This window comes from Phyllobates terribilis, unplaced genomic scaffold, assembly GCF_046119375.1.
Source record: "Phyllobates terribilis strain yellow unplaced genomic scaffold, ASM4611937v1 Scaffold_2__4_contigs__length_985480577, whole genome shotgun sequence".
NCBI classification, from domain to species: domain Eukaryota; kingdom Metazoa; phylum Chordata; class Amphibia; order Anura; family Dendrobatidae; genus Phyllobates; species Phyllobates terribilis.
Genome location: NW_027362762.1, coordinates 99,734,877 through 99,758,282, shown reverse-complemented (window position 1 = coordinate 99,758,282; position 23,406 = coordinate 99,734,877). Strand labels below are relative to the sequence as shown.

Sequence of the window (23,406 nt, the reverse complement as noted above, 5' to 3'; positions counted from 1 at the left end):
AGCACCGCGACGTGGAGCGGAAGCTACCAAAAGGCCCCGAGTCACCGGCCATACGGGTGAGCACCACACGGTACACTCAGGGACGTGGGCTACTTTTATCAGCCTCTAGCAAGGTAGCCAGAAGAGTACGATTAGTTGGGGAGGCCTACAACCTGGCCAGGGGAGATCCCATCAGCTCACGGACTCACCAGGCCCCGATCGCTAGCCAGTACTCCGGGAGGGTCTACTTTGTCACCAGTAAAGACCCAGAACTACACCGCACCGTCTCTGAGTGGTTCCTGCTACCCCCTTCAAACACGTCGGTTGCCCTGAGGCCATACCCCTCCCGTTGGGGGTTCTACCAGCTACGCTGCACGACCTTACCACCGGCCTCAGCGGTCTGCCCTGCAGCGGCGGCTTCATAGCCGCATTCAACGGGTGGCGTAGTCGAACACCGTACCATCTTCTGCTAAAAACTGCCACTCAGCTTGACTCCCTGGGCACGGACCGGGTCACCGCCACGAGACTACTACCCCTATCAGATCCGGCTCCGGGTAGGCTCCCGCGTGCGCAACGCTGCGCGACTCAGGCCCAGGGGCGCGTCATATGCATTGCTGTGAGCGTGCTCTGTAATATGTGCATTGCTGTGAGCGTGCTCTGTGATATGTGCATTGCTGTGAGCGTGCTCCGTGATATGTGTATTGCTGTGAGCATGCTGTATGATATGTGCATTGTTGCGGGCATGCTCTGTGATATGTGCATTGCTGTGAGCGTGCTCTGTGATATGTGCATTGCTGTGAGCGTGCTCTGTGATATGTGCATTGCTGTGAGCGTGCTCTGTGATATGTGCATTGCTGTGAGCGTGCTCTGTGATATGTGCATTGCTGTGAGCATGCTCTGTGATATGTGCATTGCTGTGAGCATGCTCTGTGATATGTGCATTGCTGTGAGCATGCTCTGTGATATGTGCATTGTTGTGGGCATGCTCTGTGATACGTGCATTGCTGTGAGTGTGCTCTGTGATAGATGCAGAAGTCAACTGTGCTGGGAAAAAGGTGAAGGTGGCACTTGTTGCTAGGTGAATCCTGTGTTATCAGCCTCCAGCTTTATAGTAGAGGTATTACCTTTTAGTGCAATGATCTTTGATAACAAGACCACTGTTGCCCATTGTTCTGGTGCACACAGCTCAAGCAGAAAAGAGAGAGAGAGCAAAAAAGAGAAATGTCAGTCTATTGCTATTTTTTAAGAACATAGAATCATGAAAAATTAAAAACAAAGCACATTAGCTATTAAAGGAAAATCTAAATTGCTTGATTTAAATATTATTTTTCTGATAAATATCATTTATGCACTTGGTGGTGATGAAACACACCATATACAAGTAAGTCAGTCATGGCTGATGTAAACGGCTTGCATCTGAAATCCTCCAGTATAGCCGCGGCTCATTAGGAGAACAATGAGGTCCCAAGCAATGTTATTAATTACATAATCGCTGGCTACAGCAGTCACGTCTCATTAACTCTCCATACTCATAATGATAATGAATTGGCTCATCCTACTGAGGTTTGAGACTACTCTGCACTCCCGAAAAAGTGCTTAGGGGGGGGGGGATCAGCTGGACTTCTACTCTACCAGGGGTAACAAACTATTAAACGGCGGGAATCTTAAGAATGAGACCCCCGGGGTTCATCTGGTTGGAGAAAAGATTGTGGGAAGCAGGATCATGAATGGATCTGATATCTGTTTGGTCTGGAAGGATTTGGTATGAGGTCTACAATATGGATTAGAAGGGATGGATTGCTCTGATCATGTTGATTTCTTAGAAAATAAGTGATTCCTAAAATGTATATAAATGAGATTCTACCAGCTGACATGAGGCTATTTGGTTGAGCTCAGTTGAACATTTGTGTTGGTTTGATGACTGATGTCCGATGTCTTGACCAAGAGCTAATATCTGAAGACCTGAAAGAGAGAGCATCTCTAAGAAACTTGTTAGTTAGTCAAAATGAAAAGCATCCTTATTTCCTAGAATAGATATAGGCAAGGCTTGGATGTGGGAAAAGGGCTGGCTAGAAAGTTGTTGGTTCTAAAAAAGCCACTCTAGTTTTCAGCATTCTGCATGCCAATGGTGTGCCCATGTTAAAAACCATAGAAAATCATGGCACTGAGTCCAGGACTGCATCTCCGCATTTACTCCAGTGATTGTTTACCAGCTACGGTGATAATGTGACATCAAGGGCGCTGCAGCAAATACCTGGACCCAGCAGCTCTGCTAATGTAGACAGTACGAGGCCAGCGATTTGCTACAGTGTCCGTGACTCAATGTCATCTCTGCAGTCGAATCAGATCACGAAGAAGGAGCAATGGACCAAGGGAGGGTGAGTAGCGACTGTTTCTAGTATTTTTAACACAGGCGTTCCAATAGAATACAGAATGCTGAAAGGGGAAAAACCCTTTAAGTGCCATGGTGGAAAGTCTAGCTCTAGTCTACATGCCAACATTTGGCACTGGATGTGCAGAAGTGATTTTTGCATTATTCCCCTATAGCCATTGCTATTTCAGACCTAGCCCCCTTGCAGCCACATTTTCCACCCCTTGAATGGTTGTTTGGGCACCCTGTGTTGTTTAGGCACTCTTGTCACCAGAAGGTTTTGGAAAGCTTAGGGTATGTGCACGTTAAGTATTTGTAGTAAAAATTCTGCACCATTTTTGCATCTTTTAGCAGGAAAAACGCACATTTTTGCTGCGTTTTTTACTTGCGCTTTTGGTGCAGATTTTTCCCCACTCATTAGTATGGGTGAAATCTGCAGCAAAATTGCTGAAAGAATCTGTACATCACAAATAAGTAATGTGTACATGAGGCTTCGGGATTCTCATTCACTTTGCTGGTATCAGGAAACCCTTCAGGTTAGGTGACAAATCTGCACTTCAAAAACACAGCAAAAATGCAACGTGTGCACACAGCCTTGGGTGCGTGCCCAGGAATTATGCCAACTCTTTGGTTGGCAAGAATGGTCTAGCATCGATTATGGCTACTAAAGGGTGATGGCATTAATGAGCACGTGCCTGGATGCTATTAGTATATATGAATATTTGCTTTTATATTAGTATTTGAGGACTCGCCTCTTTGCTTATACTTTGGATTCCAGAATGATAATGACAAGCATTCTGGATCTCATGATACTCGGTTATCAGAGACACAGCACCAATGGGCTGCACACAGCCTCGGACTTGCCCACAGGGCAGCAGGAGAATCCTCCGGTAGGCCATCCCTGTAATGGAGTCCTAATGATTAGTGCTACTACACTTGATTCACAATTTGCTGAAAAAATATATATTTTAATCATTAACTAAACAAGCTAGCCAAGTTAATATTACATAGAAGCAAAAGTAAACTTGTGTACTAGGGTCAGGTGATTTTTGCATGCAGCTAAATAATGGGCCCCAAGAATCAATGTCACTGGTGCGCCTTTGCCAACCCAGTCCGACACTCACTGTACAAAGCTATGGGACATCATAGTTCTAGGGGAAGAGATATAATTTCTGTCTATAATATACATTCAGTTAATAAAAAGTAAAAGAATTAGAAATGTCTCAGTGTCTGTAGGGATTATCTATACATTCACAATCCATGTCTGCCTGAGAATTAACAATGAAGAGCCATTTGGCTTCCATACACACATTTGTTTCCCTTCACATTCTTGTCTTGGGTTGGATGACACATTTAAGTGAAAGAGTTTTCTTAACCCTAAAGACAAAATATTAGTGGAGTGAGGACTTATTTCTCTATATATACATTTACCAGGCAGAAGATTTGATTCTCATCAGTAAAGTCAACACAATCATGTCTGGAAGAAGAGAATGAGCTCTTTACATTACAAAGCAGATATTGTGGTATGTGATTCCCCATTGTTGGGGAGGTTAATGGGGCTGTGTCATGTTGTAGACCCCTGTATATATGACCTAGAAGGGAAAATGGACGTCCTGCTGATCAGGTTTCACCTTATATATTCCAGAGTAATCATGAAGGGCTCACTCTCTTTTAAGGCCCCGTCACACATAACGAGATCGCTAGCGAGATCGCTGATGAGTCACGGTTTGGTGACGCAATAGCGATCTCGCTAGCTATCTCGTTATGTCTGACAGGTAGCAACGATCAGGCCCCTGCTGTGAGATCGCTGATCGTTACAAAGCTTCCTGGACCATTCCTGGGTCGTTGCGCTCCCGCTGGGCAGTGTGCATCGCTGCATTTGACACCTTGTCAACGACCTCGCTAGCGGTTCAGAACTGAGACACGTAGAGGTGCATAAATTGGACTTTTCGGCGTTCATCGTCCCCGATTGGTGGTCGCTACTGCGTCCTTGTTTTTTCAGATCCCACCAGCGTTCTCCGGCTGTGACTCCACTTTGAACAAATTAGACATCTTTAGCGAAGTAGGTATTGTTTGGGGTCTTAAATGAGTTTACATTTTTAATTCATTTATAGGACATCTACCAATTATCTGCTATCATTGCTCTTCAGGGAGGGAGGGAGGGCTTGGCTTCTATCTGTATATATATGCTTTTGCATGGGCAGATATTTTAGGGGTCTCGTGCACACACACCCACACAGCACGTTTTCTGACACGCTGTTGTGGCCAACCGCTTCAGAGTTTTTCATACGCCAATTAACATGAAGCTTAAATCAATAGACTCTGTTCTTTTGGCCTGTTGCACGCTTCAAAACTTTCTTCGTCGACGTGATGCAATTACGTACTGTCCGCCTGGCTTTGTGGACTCTGTGGACCGAGCCAATGGGGAAGTGGAGCTCGGTGAATAGCGTGCAAACGATCCTGCAATTGCAGGCCTTCAACCAGTGGGACATGGCAGAAACACCCATGATGCGAAGACCTGCTGCGACAACTGCTGCCAGTATTTTAACGGTCCTGGTGCCCCGTCACACATAACGAGATCGCTAACGAGATCGCTATTGAAGCCAAGCCCTCACTCCCTGAAGAGCAATGATAGAAGATAATTGGTAGATGTCCTATAAATGAATTAAAAATGGAAACTCATTTGAGACCCCAAACAATACCTACTTCGCTAAAGATGTCTGATTTGTTCAAAGTGGAGTCACAGCCGGAGAACGCTGGTGGGATCTGAAAAAACAAGGACGCAGTAGCGACCACCAATCGGGGACGATGAACGCAGAAAAGTCCAATTTATGCACCTCTACGTGTCTGTTCTGAATCGCTAGCGAGGTCGTTGACAAGGTGTCAAATACAGCGATGCACACTGCCCAGCGGGAGCGCAACGACCCAGGAATGGTCCAGGAAGCTTTGTAACGATCAGCGATCTCACAGCAGGGGCTTGATCGTTGCTACCTGTCAGACATAACGAGATCGCTAGCGAGATCGCTATTGCGTCACCAAAACGTGACTCATCAGCGATCTCGCTAGCGATCTCGTTATGTGTGACGGGGCCTTTAGACTTTTTTATCAATGAAATGCAAAGTTGGCAATTTATTTGAAAAGCCGCCATCTAATACTACTATTTCCCCTGCAGGGGAGAATTGTTAGTTAATGGCAAATTCCAACAAAAATGGGTTCAGGAGCTAGAGTCAACTGGTGACCAGGGTAAATTGGTTTTCAGGGCGCAACCAATGTAATGATGCACATTCGATTTGATCTAAATCAAGCTGTGTTGATCCAGAAGAAGGCGATCGGAAACCCTTATATTGAGTTAATTCCCATCTGTAGAGTGAATTGAGCTTGTACTGAAGTGGGTGCAAAGTGATTCGCAGGACCCAGCCCATCCATCATGTCAGTAATCTATGGCCGCTGGACAGGATCCCTGAGAACTGCCTATTGCCATACAGCATCTGCGGCTCCTCTGTTGAATAGCCGGCCTGGCATGGCGTGGTCATCACACTGTTACGATGACAGGCCACCCAATCAAAAGAAAAGCTGTGGATGCCATCAGGTAAGGGTTCGGACAAATGCACCGACGGGCCATAGACTATAATGGTGGCGGCAGAGTGCACGTGCGCTCTGTCATGCTTCATTTTCAGGCGTGGACACCTACTGGTGGCAGACACTCAGACATAGTAGACTGTGCCTCGGTGTCTCTATCCAGTAGGCATACACGCCCGGAAATGATGCATGTCAGAGCGCACAGTCACTTTGTTGGCACCATTACAGTCTATGGCCCCGTCGGTCCATACATCCGAATCACGTTTAGTGGGGGCTTCACTGAACTGGAGCCTAACCACAATGTGAAAGCACCCTAAGAAGTGGTTCTCAGCGTCCCTTCCAATGTCCACATATTACCGACATGGCTGATGGACTGGGCCTTGAGAATCAATTCGCACAGTCTCTGGCTTACATATGTAATATTGTACTCTGTTTTGTGTTTAGTTTTAAATATAGAAATTTTTAAGACTAATTTACTCAAAAAAAATCTAATTTTCTTTTTACAGAAAATGAAGAGTTTGGCACAAAGACGTCAATCTGCTCCATCACTTGTTCTAAGCAAAGCCCTTAATAAGTCAAGGACCATAACCAAGTAAGTGATAAATCCTATTGAGCCCCTAATGATGTATTAATCAAAATCTGAGGCAGTGTTATATACAGATGGGGCAGGCCTGAATATGTCAGTACCAGATGTGAGTTTGTCATTTGGCCCAGATCATTGTAATTTCACAATGTTGTCTCTGTGATTTCCTATATGAATGCTGGGAAACCTACTGTCTTATTATAACTCAGAGAGATATCATAGTTACGTTTTGTTCACATCATGTTTGGCCTCCACATAATGTATGTGCTGGTACGTTACATGAATTCCTTCTATTGATGCTGTACGGTGGCAGCCATCACTATAGGGCTCCATTATAAAAAACATAAACATTTAACTTACACTATTATGGCGAAAAGTATTGGAACACCCCTCCTAATCATTGAATTTGATTGCGGTCCTGTAATAGGAGCCACATGAATGTGTCCCAATGCACAAAGCATGGTCCATATAGACATGTTTGGGAGAGGTTGGTGTGATAGAACATGAGAGGCCATACAGAGCCCAGACCTCAATCCCATCCGGGATGAACTAGAATAGGGATTGTGAGCCCGGCTATCTCCTCCTTCATCAGTGTCTGACCTCACAAATGTTCTTCTCGATGGAAAGACACCTCCAAAATCCTGTAGAAAACCTGCCAAGAAGACTGGAAGCTGTTATAGCTGCAAATGGGGAACCATCTCCATATTAATGTCTATGGCTGTAGAATGGGAGGTCATAAAAGTTCCTGTATGTGCAACGTGGAGGGGCCCAATACTTTTGTTACTGTATGGCATCCATCGGAGTGTATACATGAGATGCAAACACAGCGAAAGTGATAAATTCATCTCTGCTAGCTCTGCTCGTACGTATATTTAGATGTATATTAGATAGATCATCAGGTGGACGTGTCTCTCTACATCGATGGCTAAAGTTTCTAGTGACACCAAGTTTTACTTACATGGAATCTCACAGAATTACCATCAATGTCTGTCATGAGACAACCCCTTTCATTTCATTGTTCTGGTCATATGTGGGAATCGACTGAAAATATATAATTGCTATATATTGAGGAATTGTATTTTGTACCATTTGGCGACCAAGCGAGAGGGACGTGCCGGATCCAATACAGTGCATGACTATGAATAGCCCCTAGAACAGGAATTCAGGGGCTGTTGAGTAAGAGCGGTAGCACCTATGCTGAGAACTCTCAGCTCTTTACAAGCTGGACGAGGATGGGTGTAAATGAGGGCAGAGTGGCCATGCTTGGAAAGATCTGCAGCATAAAGAAAGGTCTGGCACAAACATTCGATCCCTGTGTTATAATGAGGGCACTGAGAGCGAGCGGCTGGTGAACTACGGGGACTTGGCAAAGTCTGAGCTGCTACAAAAGTGTGTTTTGAGCTCCATGAATCTGCTCACAATGGTCAGACTAGAGGAACATTCCCAAATCAGAGCAATGCTTTATCTGTTTGTAATCAGCAAATCTGTATATTTTCTGATCCCCAGTGACCATCGGGGCTCTTAGGTAACAAAAGAGACGTCATCATTCCATGTATAACTCTATAGACAACAAAATCTGTAGAAAGTATGCCTTCATTATTTTTAATGCTGTAGCTACAGTCATAAGAAAAACTAAGTACACCCCTTGGTTTTACGTATAAGGACATAATAACAACATTTCTAGTCCTTCAAAGGTCTTAAAATTAGGTAAATGCAACCTCAGATGAACATCAACATATGACAGATTCCAACATGGCATTACAGTCACTAGCTTACGAATGTATTCAACCCACCTACCCCAACCTCCCTCTGCATTTTTCATGATTTGTTACCTCACAATCTGGAATTTCACCATTTTTTTTGAGGGTTGGCATCAGTTCATGTAAAGAAAATGCCTACAACTGTGAACATTTTCTTTTTATTGTGAAGCAAACAACAAATAGGACAAAATAACTGAAAACTTCAGTGTGCATAACTATTCACTCCCTACAGTTAGTACTTTGCCACTGGGATTTTTTCTCATTCCTCAAGGGAAAACTGCTCCAGCTCCTTCAAGTTAGATGGTTTTCCACAGCAATCTTCAAGTCTGACCAAGATTCCCAATTGGATTAAGGTCTGGGCTTTGCATAAGCCACTCCAAAACATTTACACTTTTCCCATTAAGCCACTAGAGTGTTCCTTTAGCAGTATGCTTTGCGTCATTGTCTTGTTGAAAGTGAACCTCTGTCCCATTCTCAAATCACTGACTGACAGAAAGACCTTTTGCTCAAGAATATCCCTGTATTTTGCACCATCCATCTTCCTCTCAAGTCTGACCTTTTTTCCTGTTCCTGCTGCCAAAAAAATCCCCACAACATGATGCTGCCACCACCATGTTTCTCTGTGGGGATGGTGTTCGTGGGGTGATGAGCTCTGTTAGTTTGGCGCCAGACATAGCATTTACCTTGGAGGCCAAAAAAATTAATTTTGGTCTCATCTGACCACAGCACCTGCCTCCATGTATTTGAGGAGTCTCCCACATGTCTTTTGACAAACTCAAAACAAGCCTTACAATTTTTGTGTGTAAGTAAAGCCTTTTTTCTTCCCACTCTTCCATAAAGGCCACCTCTATGGAGTGTATGGCTTAATGTGGTCGTATGCAGAGGTACTCCAGTCTCTGCTTGGGGACTCCACAGCTCCTTTAGGGTTACCTTTGGTCTCTGTGCTGCCTCTCTGATTAATGCCCTCCTAACCCAGGCTGAGAGTTTTGATGGGCGGCCCTCTATTGGCAGGTTTGTTGTGTTACCATGTTCTTTCCATTTAATGATAAGCGATTTGATGATGCTTCGTGGGATCATCAGAGATTGTGATATTTTTTTATAACCCAACCCTGACTTGTACTTCTCAACAACTTTGTCCCTGACTTATTTGGAGATCTCCTTGGTCTTCATGGTGTTGTTTGGTTAGTGGTGCCTCTTGCTTGATGGTGTTGCAGCCTCTGTGGCCTTTCAGAAAAGGTGTGCATATACTGACAGACCATGTGACACTTAGGTTGCACACAGGTGGACTTCCTTTCACTAAGCATATGACTTATGAAGATAATTGCTTGCACCAGAAATTTTTAGGGGCTTCATAGCAAAACGGGTGAATACATATGCATATGTAACTTTTTAGGTATTTGATCCTATAAATTTAATTTATGCCTATATTTTTCTCACTTCACTTCATCAAGTTAGACTATTTAGTGCTGATGCATCAAACATAAATCAGATTACACAAATATTTAAACACAGGTTGTAATGTACAAAAGAGATAAAAAGCCAAGGGGGTGAATACTTTTGCAAGTCACTGTATTTATTTACCAAAAACTAGGCCAAAATGCAGAAGCAGTGTGTGAAAAAGTAAGTACACTCCATGAAGCAATTACTTGTAGAATCAACTTTAGCAGTTTCTGTATGACTTTATCAGTCTTTCACATCGTTCTGGAGGAATTTAGGCCGACTCTTCTTTACGATCTGGTTTGTCCATTACCTCTACAAACCTTTATTAAATTAAGTAGTCGTGCTTGTAAAATAAACATACTCACCTTATCAGGGGTGAATTAAGAGTAGCAAGGGCCCCGGGCAGTTAGAAGGCGCGGGCCACCTCCCCCACACACACACACCTGATGTATCACGTAACATGTCACATGATCCCCCTTTGATAGTTCATGTGAAATTAATTCTGCATAATATTAATATATTAATTATAATTTTTTTTACATTAATTGTATGACTTAATATTGAGCACAATTAAGTATGCTTACATCCCCCTATATACAGTATGAGACTATACATACAATATGAGACTTCACATACAGCATGAGCTTTCACATAATCGTCTTATACACAGTTGGAGGCCGCACCGCGCCATCTCCACACAGCCGGAGGCCACACGGTGCCATCTCCACACAGCCGGAGCCCGCATGGCGCCATCTCCACACAGCCGGAGGCCGCACGGCGCCATCTCCACACAGCCAGAGGCCGCACGGCGCCATCTCCACACAGCCGGGGGCCGCATAGCGCCATCTCCACACAGCCAGAGACCGCATGGCACCATCTCCACACAGCCGGAAGCGGCACGGCGCCATCTCCACACAGCCAGAGGCCGCACGGCGCCATCTCCACACAGCCGGAAGCGGCACGGCGCCATCTCCACACAGCCAGAGGCCGCACGGCGCCATCTCCACACAGCCGGAAGCGGCACGGCACCATCTCCACACAGCCGGAGGCCGCATGGCGCCATCTCCACACAGCCGGAAGCCGCACGGCACCATCTCCACACAGCTGGAGGCTTCAGGGCGCCATCTCCACACAGACGGAAGCTGCACGGCGCCATCTCCACACAGCCTTTACAAAGGGCATTACTTCATTTAAAAGTGAGTTATCCAGGTAGTGGAAAACCCCTTTAAGTTCATTGAAGTTTTCTGGGTATTTGCTAATGCTCAGTTCTCTTAAGGTCCCATCACAGCATTATAAATGGGTTGAAGTCTGAACATTGCAACATCTTGATTCTTTGTCAGATATTCTGATCTAGAGTTCTCGATGTTCTGGGGATCATTTTCCTTTTGCATGACCCAGTTTTGGCCAAGCTGTTTCCTTTGGAGAGATGGCGGCACCATTGACTTTAGAATACTTTGGTATACAGAGAAGTTTATGTTCAACTCAATGACTGCAAGATTTCCAGGTACTAGTTTTCCACCGCTGCTCTTGACAGTTGGTTTGAGGAGCTTGTGCTGATATTCTATAATTGCATTTGTGTTTGTTACTTGGACTTTTCCAGGTGCGGTTCACTTATGGGTTCCTTCTTGATCAGTCTAGGGAGGGGAATGTCTGGTCCTCAGGTTCTGCTCCACCCTGCAAGTCCCTGGTTCTTCTCCTTTTTGAGGAGATCTGTTCTAGAATGAGCTCCTAGATCCACTGAGTTGGCTGCCCAAGTGGGTGCTCTAAGCACAACCGGCTCTCCTTAAGCAAAAACCTTAAAGAGATGAACTGGTATATACAGTAAGTTGCAACGTGTAGTAGCATGTTCACACTGGCCACTAAACAGACAAATCTTAAGATAAAAACAAAATGAGCAAATACCCTGTAGTAAATGAATAAATAGTTAGCAATAGTGCATGAAAACCTTACCATATGTCAAATTACGTAAATGTGAATAAGGTCTTGGCTCTGCTCGACCCTTATTCACATTTACGTCATTTGACATATGGTAAGGCTTTATTGCTAGAGGTTAGGACCATCCCAAATAGGGTCACCTTGACGTGGTTATGTTTGTTTTTTTCAAAATTATGTTAACTAAGCACCCCCTGTTATTTTCATGCCCTATTGCTCTTTATTTATATGCTGCAGGGTATTTGCTCATTTTGTTTTATCATAGGTTTTGGCTATCCCTAAGGTTCGCCAACGGGAAGTCACCAATCTCTGCCTCTTGCTGTGGCCTCCTGGTCTGAAGAGATGGGGAAAGGTTTATTGGGGGTGCTTCTTTTTTTGGAGCGGGCTGCTCTATCCCACATCCTAGTGCATTTATCAGATAGATGAAGGATTACTTGCAATTTTAGAAGAAATCCATTAACGATTAATAATTACAGAAATGTTGGGGAGCATCACTAGGTGACACCTGCGCCATATTGGGGATTGTGATGCATTTATGCACTATTGGAATCCACCAGCCTCAGTATTATAAGTCTCCAGCCTTTCTTTGGGCTAATAGTAGCCAAGATGAGCCAAGTACTAGTAATATTGCTGTTACAAGAACGTACTGTATGAGCGGTGAGTGGACACAATCCTGGATCAGATCTTCTCTCCGCACATTTTTGCTGAATCTTTTCAATGTTCTAGGACAAGAACGTTGTGAAAATATATCGTTCTGTCGTCCTGTCCGCGCAAACATTTTGAATAGATCTATTCTTGTTGATGAAAGGTCAGCAGCTAGCCGGCAGACTCCTACAATGAGAATACATGTGTAACATTTGTGACTCATTTAAAGAGGAATTAAGTCCTGGCCTCAGTCCAAGCCAAACAGTGTACGTTACCATCATCTGCAGGGGAAGTATACACAGATATTAATCCAAAAGTCAATTTCTTACCTCTGTTAAGTCCGCGTTACATTCAGAGCTCTGGTTACAAGTTGTGGCTATGATTTTTGCCAATTGTTTTGACAGTTCTTCTGGCTATTTCAAGTGCATTTACCAATTGGGCACAAGATGTAAAATCTCATTTCTCGCTAATGATGTTTCCATGGAATAGACTTTTACACCTGCTCATGAGAGTTGAAGTGTTTTCCGGGCAGATGGCCCAGCCCGTTGTTGAATACCAAACACGTAAAACATCTTATCTTTATGTCAAATTGAAGTAACTCCTCGGAGCCGCGAATAAAAATGTTATCTGACTCAATTTTCAGCCGATCACTGCAGGTTAGGTCGTGTCCAAACAGAGTTTTTTCAGGCATCAAAAAAATACAAGTTTTTTAAGTGGAAAACCGCTTCAGAATGGGGGGGGGGAGTATTTGGAGGAGGTTTTCTTTTCCTGAATTTTTTTTCCTGAAGCGACATTTTGATTTGACAACTTTTTGCAGCTTTTTGATTTGACAGTATCTAGTTTGTGTTACACACCTATTTTGGGTATCCCAGTCTCTGCTTTCATCCCTTGGGTCCGATGCCCTCTGTGATGGTCCACTTCAAGTTTTGCAAGTTCCCTGGCAGTGGATCAATGGCATCATCTCCTTAGACTTATTTAAGGACCATTAAGATACACAACTGTGTCTTGAGATTGAGACTCTAGACTTGTATGTTTGATGTGCATACTGTGCTGTACTTGCTTCCATCCCTGCTGGGCTCCACTTCATCATTCCTGCTGCTTCTGAGATTCCTGATAGTGCCAAGTCCTTGCTTCCCACATGCAGTGATGACTGGGCATCCATCAAAGCCAGTGACTATTTCAGTTGGATGTGCATCCGAGGACACACGTTCAGCTTAAATGTATTGCGGCGCAGAGACCCGTCGAGTCCCTGCACAGCAAAACAGGCCGCCGGCCACTCAGAGGCCGTCAGCTGACATCGATGTACCAGTCACAGGTGGCACAAGCAGTGACGTCATGCATTTCCAATAGCAGGCACGCTGAATTCATACCAGGAAGGGGCTCAGGATGGGGGACATTATTACTGGAAGGGGACTAGATGGGGATATTATACCAGGAAGGAGCCCAGGATGGAGCACATTACACCAGAAAGGATACCAGGATTGGGGACATATATTACTGTAAGAGTCCAGAATGTGAACGTTACACCAAGATGGGGGACATGATCACTGGAAGGGGACCAGGATGGGGGGCATTATACCAAGAAGAGGCCTAGGATAGGGGATATTATTACTGAAAGTGGTTCAGGGTAGGGGCATCATGACAGGAAGGGGCTCAGGATGGGGGACTTTATAGCAAAAAGGGAGCCAGGATGGGAACATTATACAGGAAGGGGCCAGTATGGGGTCAGTTTTACTGGAAGGGGACAGGATGTTGGACATTATTGCTGCAAGGGGCCCAGAATGGGGACATTATTACTGGAAGAGGCACATTATTACCAGAAGGAGCCCAGTTGGAGGACATTATACCAGGAATGGACCCAGGATGGATGACATTATTAGATTATGGGGGGGCAACACGTATGTCTATATAGGATTTAGAATGCTATAAGGGCCCATACATCTAACTAACATGCAGGAGGGGGCCCAGGATAAAAACACTCAAAAATCTCCTCATATGTACAGCAAAGGGGATTTTTCATTGTAAAATTGTGAGGGATCCTGCTGTAAAACCTTTACAGTTTTCCTTGGCTGGCCTAGCCTTCATAGGCTAGCACTCTTAGATCAGTAGGGGTTCAACTCCCGATACGCAATTATTTTTAGGGACAAGTGAATAAGACAGGGCTGAATTACCCAACACAACCACTACTAGGTGCACTTATGCAGGTATGGAGAAAGATAGAAAAATGAATAATCACCAGCACTTGCTCGAGTGGTGAGTCTCCGTCTTGGTTTATTTGGGGGAGATCCCAAGAATCAGACCTCTACCAATCTGATATTGATGGCCTACCCATTATAATGAAAGGTGGAAATTCCCTTTAAAGCACTAAATACATACTATAAATGTATGTTCACACAGAGTTTTTCAATGTGGCATAAGGAGCATATTCTTCTCCAAAATCCACATCACAAACAACAATATTTTTTTAATAAGCTTCACATTTATACAGCGAGTGATTTTCTGGGATGAGACCTTCTAAATGCTTGGAGAAAAAGGCTTTAAAACACACACCAGAACTGCATCAAAAAAACAAGTTAAAAAATAGTATCTGATTTCTGACCATGGCTATGTGCACATGGAGTTTTGGGAGAAGTTTTTTGAGCAGAAACATTGTAGAAACTCTTCAAATTGCAATACTCACTTTCCACTCAGCAAAAAGACTTTGTGTGCATTTAGCCATAGATTTCTTTATTTTCACCTTAAATAAAAGTTCATGTAAACCCTAAGGGTATGTACACATGGGGGACTCTGGGTAGAAGCACCGGCAAAAGTGCCCCTGCCTAAAATGAACAAAATACACAGCAATGTCAAAACAACATTGCTGTGCACATATTCAGTCTTATGTTACTTCTAACTGCTTCAGGGACCGGAAACCTTGAAGCAGTCAAAAGAAGTAACATTCTCAGTCTTAACAGTATAGAGTGGGAGCTGCCGCAAGAACGAGGATAAAGCCACCAGCGAAGCCGCCTCACCTGGGGAAACATGGCAGCTGTGCCGTCGTATAAATGGTGCCGTGTGTACATGCCCCGAGGATATATTCTCACAATGAGTATTTGGTGAGTTTTTGATATTACCTGGTATTGGGCTTTGACAAACCTTTACTGATAAAGTCATGTGTGGATCAGGTATGTTTTTGGTGCATTTCCACAGCAGAAACACATTAAAAAAATGTTTTTTAGCCGAGTATTTTTTGCATCTAATGTAAGTCTATTGGGAAAATCTGTACCTAAAACTCTGTGCCCTCAAGTTTTAGTTGTGGATTTGAAACCTACACCGCAGATCAGATTACGCGGAGTAAAAAAAGCACAGTGGGAGTGAGATTTCTATAAATCTCTTCCACTTTGCCGTAACTAAGATGATGCGTTTTTTTGAGCAGCAAAAATATACAGCATCAAAAACTCACCAAAAACTCATAGTGGGAACTGAACCTAAGTTAGGCTATACTGTATGCACACTGCGTCTTTTAGGTGTCGTTTTCCCAGGCAAAGTTCTTCAGGTTTTGTTAACATTTTGTTACTGTTTCCTAAAGTTCTTGTTAATGTTTTCTTGGGCATTTTCTTTTAACTTTTTCAGGCATTTTTCAGAGTGGACTCATTCCAAGAATTGTCCTGAAAAAAACTCTGTGTGCCGGTACGCTTAGACAATGTGCACATGGAGTCTTTTTGCTGAGTTTTTGTAGTAGAAACTCCAAGATTTTGAGTAGTTTTGAGATTTGGAGGAGGATTTGTAGAGTTTCTGCTCAGTTTACGCTCAAAAGACTCCACAAAAACTATATTTTCATCTTTGATATTTAATACAAGTCTTTGATTTAATGATCTTCATTCTGGTCTAAAAGACTGAAATTTTTAACATTCAGATTTAATGAAAAGTAAGTAGCTGTTTGATGACCGGATTTATACAAAACCGCAACTGAATTAATTTCCTAAAAGATATTGTCGTAATCACATATTAGTGGTTGGATATGATGTATCTTAACCCATGTTTGGAGATATCTGCTCTTCTGCCATTATGTTCACTTTCCGGTCATTTGTTCTATGCTCCTACACTTTTATATTTTGTGTTTAATAAATATTAATATTTTTTTTCCCATAGAAAAAATGAAATATAAAGAATGAATTTGTTGTAGAAATTTTACTGTGATTTTAAATTCCTTACAGCAGAAAGTAATTGATTTTAGTGGCTATTTATCACTTCAAGGAGTTGTCAGGGCTTATAAAAAACATCTAAGGCGAGGACACTTTTTAATAAAATAATCATTACATAGTCAAAATCCTGCCACTGTAGCACTGCCGCTCTGATGGTCCCTGCCTCCCCCCGTGGTAACGCTTGCATGTATGGCAAATCACTATTGAGGCCAGTGATTGGCTACAGCGGTCAGATAAAAGATGATGAAACCGGACTGGCACAAACCTACACTCCAACATAAGTGAAGTAGCTGGGGTTTGAATGGGTAACTAATTTCATTTCATAGGTCATTGTGCTGGGAGGGGGAGCAGGTGAGCTGTGACCATCAACTCTTATTATTTGTCTTATCCATACAGAATTGATAGCTGTCATTGTAATTCTGTCTGTGAGGATAATGAGACTGCTGAAGAGTGATCGTTATAGAACAGAAAGTGTAAGGAAGTGAAAAACAGCAAGATTTTCTCTAAATCTAAAGTACAGTAGCATGAAAAAAAATAAAAATCTCCCAATTTTTTTGCTTTAAATAAGAAGTCATTTTCTGATGACACATTGCCTTTCAACTGAGAAGACAGCGATTTGTGACAAGGTTAAGAAAGGTTAAAGTATAAAAATCAGTGAGTAAGCGGCAGCGCCTACCAAGTACAAAATGAGTCAGAAACTTGGAGTCTGTGAACATGTTCTGATACCGAGACGTGGGTCTAATGATTCTCACATGCCATCTGTCTCCGCAAAGTAACGTAATGAGCACTGGGTGATGGGCGCTTCCTGTGCCAGACATATCCTTCACTGGCATGTACTGGTAGACGAACTGTTACCATCGCAGATATGAGTAGGAGTCATTTACAACCATGACATGTGTAGAGACTTTATAATATTCCAGAGATTTATGACATGTCTATAACTAGGGCTGGATTTATAGAAAAAGGAGAAAGCAAGGTAGGATCCCCTATAAAAAATACTCCCATACAGTGTCCACTAAATAATGGCGCCATATAGCGCCAGTCATGTTTAAGTAGGATTCCTCCAGGTTCTCCAGTTACCTTCCACACTCCAAAGACATACTGATAGGGAATGTAGATTGTGAGTCCCGAAGGGGACAGTGATGATGATGTCTGTAAAGTGCTACAGAATATGATAGCGGTATATACGTAAAAAATAATAATAATAATGTATTCTGCCATACAAACTTTTACATGATGCCACCATTTATTAGGCAGAATTCATATGCCACTCAGATATTGGGAAGAGATTTTGGGAACTGAGTGACACAGATTGGCTTCTCACCCCAATCTCAGGATGCCCTTTGGGGTGTTTATGTGAGGTCAATTACACTATCAGGCAATATTTAATATAATTTTTCTGATGATTTCTTAGGTATTTTTCTCATTTTATGAGTAGTGTGGAGAGACAATCTTCTGCATAGCACATAGATCTGAAGGGCTTGCTATAAAGTATGATAATGATAAGTCATGAAGACAAGTGGTCTCTCCGGACAATCTGGTTCAGTACACTCTGCACCGTACACTAATGGAACTACAAGTGTTTAAAAAAAATATAGATTCCGGAACAATAGGATTGTAACAATTATTATAATATGTGTATAAAGGCATGGCAGTGGAGCTAGACTTCTAGGCTGTTCTGTCCGCTTTTGCATATGACGCGCCCCCTGGGCCATATTCTTTAGTGGGAATATCCGGAGCCGGATCAGATGGGAGTTGTAGTCTTCCGAGTGGCTGTGACCCGGTCCGTGCCCAGGGTGTCAAACTCAGTTGTATGTGGCAGTCCTACAGATGTTATTAAGTTATTTATTGTCGACTACGCCACCCGTTGTATTGCGGTCACTATGGCCGCCGCTGCAGCAGGGTCCGCTGAGGCTGATGGTGTAGGTGCAGCTTTTTGATGGTATAACCCCCAACGGGTGGGGTATAGCCTCAGGGGGTCAGGTGCAGAGGATGGGGGTTGTGGTGGTGCAGCGTAGATGTAAAATGAAGACAGAGTCGGGTTGTGCAGTTTAGGGTATTTACTCACTGCTGATGTTCCGGTCACTCCAGCTTCAAGTGACCACCCGAGCCGTGCTGCGTCCACCAGGTCCTGGATTCAGCCAACCCCCAAGCAAGTCCGGAGCGTGACCCTGAGCTCTCCTTCTGTCCTTTCCTCTGGCCGTCCCCACTAGTGATCCACCCAGGTCCAGCTCCCTCGGGCCTTCTGTTGGGAGACCCTTGGCCTTGGGTTCCCTGACCCTCCACGTGGTATGCCTTCGGGGTGGATGTGGTGGGTGGCCGTGGCAGACACTGCCCACGGCCTCCGGTCTCTGGCTAGGGTGTGCTTTTGCCCCCACCAGCTTGGGATCCGGTACCCTTTTGCCAACTCTTCACCCGCTGATGGACTTTGGGTTCTCAGAGTTCCTTTTCTGTTTCCCCCTCTGGGTCTTTCTTGCTTTCTCCTCTCTCTCTCTCTCTGGGGCTGCTCTGCTCCTCTTCCTGACTCTGACAGACTGACCCTGTTCTTTGATGGTGCCCACCTTATATACACCCTCTATGTGTGAGCTCAGGCGACCAGCACCCAATGAGCTCCTATCTTTACCCAGGCTGCTCCCCCTATCTGCCCCTACACTACTTGGGATGTTCCACCCCCCTCCCACTCCAGCCAGGAACAGACTCGGTCGTACCTGCACATTTCTAAGTGGGAGTACCGTCGGCCTGCTCCTCGGAAATGGGATGTGTGTAGTGCATGCAGCCTACCGAGCTCAGTTCCACACTCCATCCTTACCCGGGAGTGGAATATCACACCTCTGGGTTGAGGTGCAATACCCCTGTAGCAGCCGAATCCTCAGGGTGCTACATTCCCCCCTGGTAAATCACAGCACGTCCTCGGGCTGTAAGACATAAACAACACCAAAACATACAAATTTTTTTTTTTTTTCATATCAACAACATCGTATAAACATATAAAATAACATACATTAGCAGCAAAACATTCTTTCTTATAAAACATTCTCGTCGCCTCTGGCTCCTCCTCCGGTCACTGTGCAACGTGTGACCGGGTAAAGTGCGACAGTCTCTCTAGAAAACTGGTTTTCCTATAAAACCGGTAGGGGGCGCTTTAGGACGCGCAACTATTTACAGGGGATATGGCCGCTCTCAGTCCTCGGCCAGGTATTGGGGAGGAATGACCGCTCTCAGTCCTCGGTCAGTGGGATTTAGGGGTTAAACGGGTAAACAGTTCAATTCTCTGGTCCCAACGGGGACTACATTAGCAACAGTAACAGTTTCAGTTCACGGTGCCCCGACGGGCAACTATATACAGCTTCTGCTTCGCTGTACTTAACGACGGCGTCCTCCTGCTCTTGCTTTATGGTTACCTTTGGCTTCAGACCCGTCCGGGCACGTATGCTGGGCGAACAGGTCCTCTCCCAGATGCGGCACTCTTGGTCTTATGGGCGCGGTGGTGTTAGCGCCCGGGTTGCCCGGGCCTTGCGGCCAGGCCTGGGGTATCTGGAAGGTGAAGGGCACCGTAAGGACGGCGGCGCCCTGGGCTACTTGGCCCTGCGACCAGGCCGGGGGCTCCGCGGAGGTAGGGGGCGCTGTTGGTATTGCGGCGCCCGGGGGTACTAGGCCTTGCGACCAGGCTGGTGGTACTTCCTGCTTGGTCACGCCCGGGGTCGAGGCGTGTGACGTCACAGGGGTCGCGGCTCCCGTTTGAGGCCTAGTCTGCGGCGGTGACGTTGCAGCGACGGGCACGGCAGGATAGACTTCGGGCTCTGCGACGGGGAGCTGGGGCAGGTACGCGGTTTCCCGGTTTGGGGTATAGACGTCCCCTTTACCTGCCTCCACTCGTTCGGCTCCCTTCTCGGCGCCGTCTCCGGCCTTCAGTCCTCCTGCGCCATCCTCAGAGGCGGTCTGTCTCCTCATCTCGGGTGGCGTGCTCCGCTGACAGGTCTCGGTCTGCTGGGCCATCTCACGGCTCCACTCCGCCAACGTCTCTCGCTGCACCCGGGCCATCCTCCTTGCGAGGCCCTCCAGAGCGGTCTGTGCACACTCCCGGTCTCGGGGGAGCTGTGCTAGGACCTCCACTAGGCCTAGTGGGGTCGTTGTTTCCAGCAGGCTCCTGACCAACGGGTCGGTGCTGCTCTGCTCTCCTACTGTTGTCTCCAACAGGCTCCTGGCCATCGGGCCGGTGCTGCTCTGCTCTCCCTCCTCTGTTTCTAGCAGGCTCCTGGCCAACGGGCTGGTGCTGCTCTGCTTTCTCGCCATCTCCGGGTAAGCTCCTCCGATATTCTTCTCCAGGCTTCTTGCCTCCGGGTGCGCTCGCTCTAGACTGCTCCAAGCGACACCCATCTTTGTTCTCTCCTTTCGTCTCCTCCCACTTCGAGGGCGGTCCCGGGGCCACTTGGTGACTGTCAGCTCCAGGGGCTGTTCTTTCACGCTGACAGACACCTCTAGCATCACAGTCTCTGTTGGTGGGGGCGGTTTCCACTTTTGGCGCCATTTTCGGTCCTGGCCCACGATGGGAGGCGGCCTCTCGCCACCCTCTGGCACGCCCATAATGGCGTCCGCTCTTCCAAGGCGGGAAACCTTTGGAAATGGCGGGAATCGTCTCCCAGTGGCGGGAAACTCTGCAGATGGCGGGAAAACGCTGTTAATGGCGGACAACCGGCGGGAATCGACCTGTGATGGAGTCCGATGGCGGGGACCCTCCGGAACCGGCAGGAGACTTCTTTTTGAGGTAAACTTGCACTTTTCTTCAGGCACGCAGTACCCGGGTGTTGCGGGCACGGGATCCTGCCGACTACGCCAAAGTTGACGCGCCCCCTGGGCCATATTCTTTAGGGGGAATATCCGGAGCCGGATCAGATGGGAGTTGTAGTCTTCCGAGTGGCTGTGACCCGGTCCGTGCCCAGGGTGTCAAACTCAGTTGTATGTGGCAGTCCTACAGATGTTATTAAGTTCTTTATTGTCGACTACGCCACCCGTTGTATTGCGGTCACTATGGCCGCCGCTGCAGCAGGGTCCGCTGAGGCTGATGGTGTAGGTGCAGCTTTTTGATGGTATAACCCCCAACGGGTGGGGTATAGCCTCAGGGGGTCAGGTGCAGAGGATGGGGGTTGTGGTGGTGCAGCGTAGATGTAAAATGAAGACAGAGTCGGGTTGTGCAGTTTAGGGTATTTACTCACTGCTGATGTTCCGGTCACTCCAGCTTCAAGTGACCACCCGAACCGTGCTGCGTCCACCAGGTCCTGGATTCAGCCAACCCCCAAGCAAGTCCGGAGCGTGACCCTGAGCTCTCCTTCTGTCCTTTCCTCTGGCCGTCCCCACTAGTGATCCACCCAGGTCCAGCTCCCTCGGGCCTTCTGTTGGGAGACCCTTGGCCTTGGGTTCCCTGACCCTCCACGTGGTATGCCTTCGGGGTGGATGTGGTGGGTGGCCGTGGCAGACACTGCCCACGGCCTCCGGTCTCTGGCTAGGGTGTGCTTTTGCCCCCACCAGCTTGGGATCCGGTACCCTTTTGCCAACTCTTCACCCGCTGATGGACTTTGGGTTCTCAGAGTTCCTTTTCTGTTTCCCCCTCTGGGTCTTTCTTGCTTTCTCCTCTCTCTCTCTGGGGCTGCTCTGCTCCTCTTCCTGACTCTGACAGACTGACCCTGTTCTTTGATGGTGCCCACCTTATATACACCCTCTATGTGTGAGCTCAGGCGACCAGCACCCAATGAGCTCCTATCTTTACCCAGGCTGCTCCCCCTATCTGCCCCTACACTACTTGGGATGTTCCACCCCCCTCCCACTCCAGCCAGGAACAGACTCGGTCGTACCTGCACATTTCTAAGTGGGAGTACCGTCGGCCTGCTCCTCGGAAATGGGATGTGTGTAGTGCATGCAGCCTACCGAGCTCAGTTCCACACTCCATCCTTACCCGGGAGTGGAATATCACACCTCTGGGTTGAGGTGCAATACCCCTGTAGCAGCCGAATCCTCAGGGTGCTACACATACATTTCGCAGGTTACACACAGAAGTAGCGAGCACCAATATTCCATATGTAATTCTAACATACAGAATATGACAATGGCGTGCTCCGTCTCTTTCACTCGTCCGGCTTCGCTCATCTCTACTCTCTATATAAACTCCTGAGAGTCAGTTTCCATTGTTAGTTATAGAGAACACTACTCTAGTTCTGCTGTCACGGGTTTACCGCGACAGAGAGGAGCCAGAAGACCGCGCCGTCTGATTCCTCCCACTCCTGCACTGACAAGAAGCACTTCCCCTTCATATTAAATGGTGCAGGTTTCTCCTAGCAGTGCAGGGGTTAACCTGCTCAGTTGAAAGCTCCTGGAAGCTTACCTGCATTAAGGTTCTCAGCTGTTCACTGTTGGCCACTCCCCTCTCCTATTTGTACTGGACTCTGGGAAGCAATATTGCCAGAGCTAGCTTCATTGATGCATGGTTCAGGAGTTGGTGGAGAGTTGTTGTTTGAAAAGGCGTTTAGTGGATTTATCTAAGACTGTTGTGTGGTTTTGGTTGTGTGCAAATTCTATCCTTCGCCTACTTTGTTTTTCCCCCATCCTTCACTCCCTGGTGTTTTCCTCTGTTGTTTGTGAGTGCATATTTGTATGATTGGTATTTTCTGTAATCCTTGTTCGTATTACCTTGTTAGTTTGGTTGGTGTATTGCCATACACCACTACTCCCCTCTTCCCTGGGTGGGGCTAGGGAACAGACAGAGGGCAGATTCAGGAACTCAGCAAGGTGTGTGGCCCCAGCATCTTCACCATTAGAAGTAATCCAGGTAAGAAGGATAGCTATGGTGTCTCCTAGTGTTAAGGACAGGGAAGGAGCCACTGGACCCGGGATACCTGACAACAGAGTTGTGACATCTGCTGTCTCTTTGCTCTTGGTTTG

At 46.0% G+C, this 23,406-nt stretch overlaps 1 protein-coding gene across 1 annotated transcript in view; it reads left to right on the top strand.

The window, feature by feature from the left end:
• Nucleotides 1–23,406, top strand: part of ARHGAP20 (Rho GTPase activating protein 20) — a 164,157-nt gene that overhangs the window by 29,408 nt on the left and 111,343 nt on the right. The window contains exon 2 of the mRNA XM_073662442.1: nucleotides 6,436–6,521. Within this exon, the coding sequence (XP_073518543.1) occupies nucleotides 6,436–6,521 (86 nt within the window). The remainder of the gene's footprint in view (nucleotides 1–6,435; nucleotides 6,522–23,406) is intronic.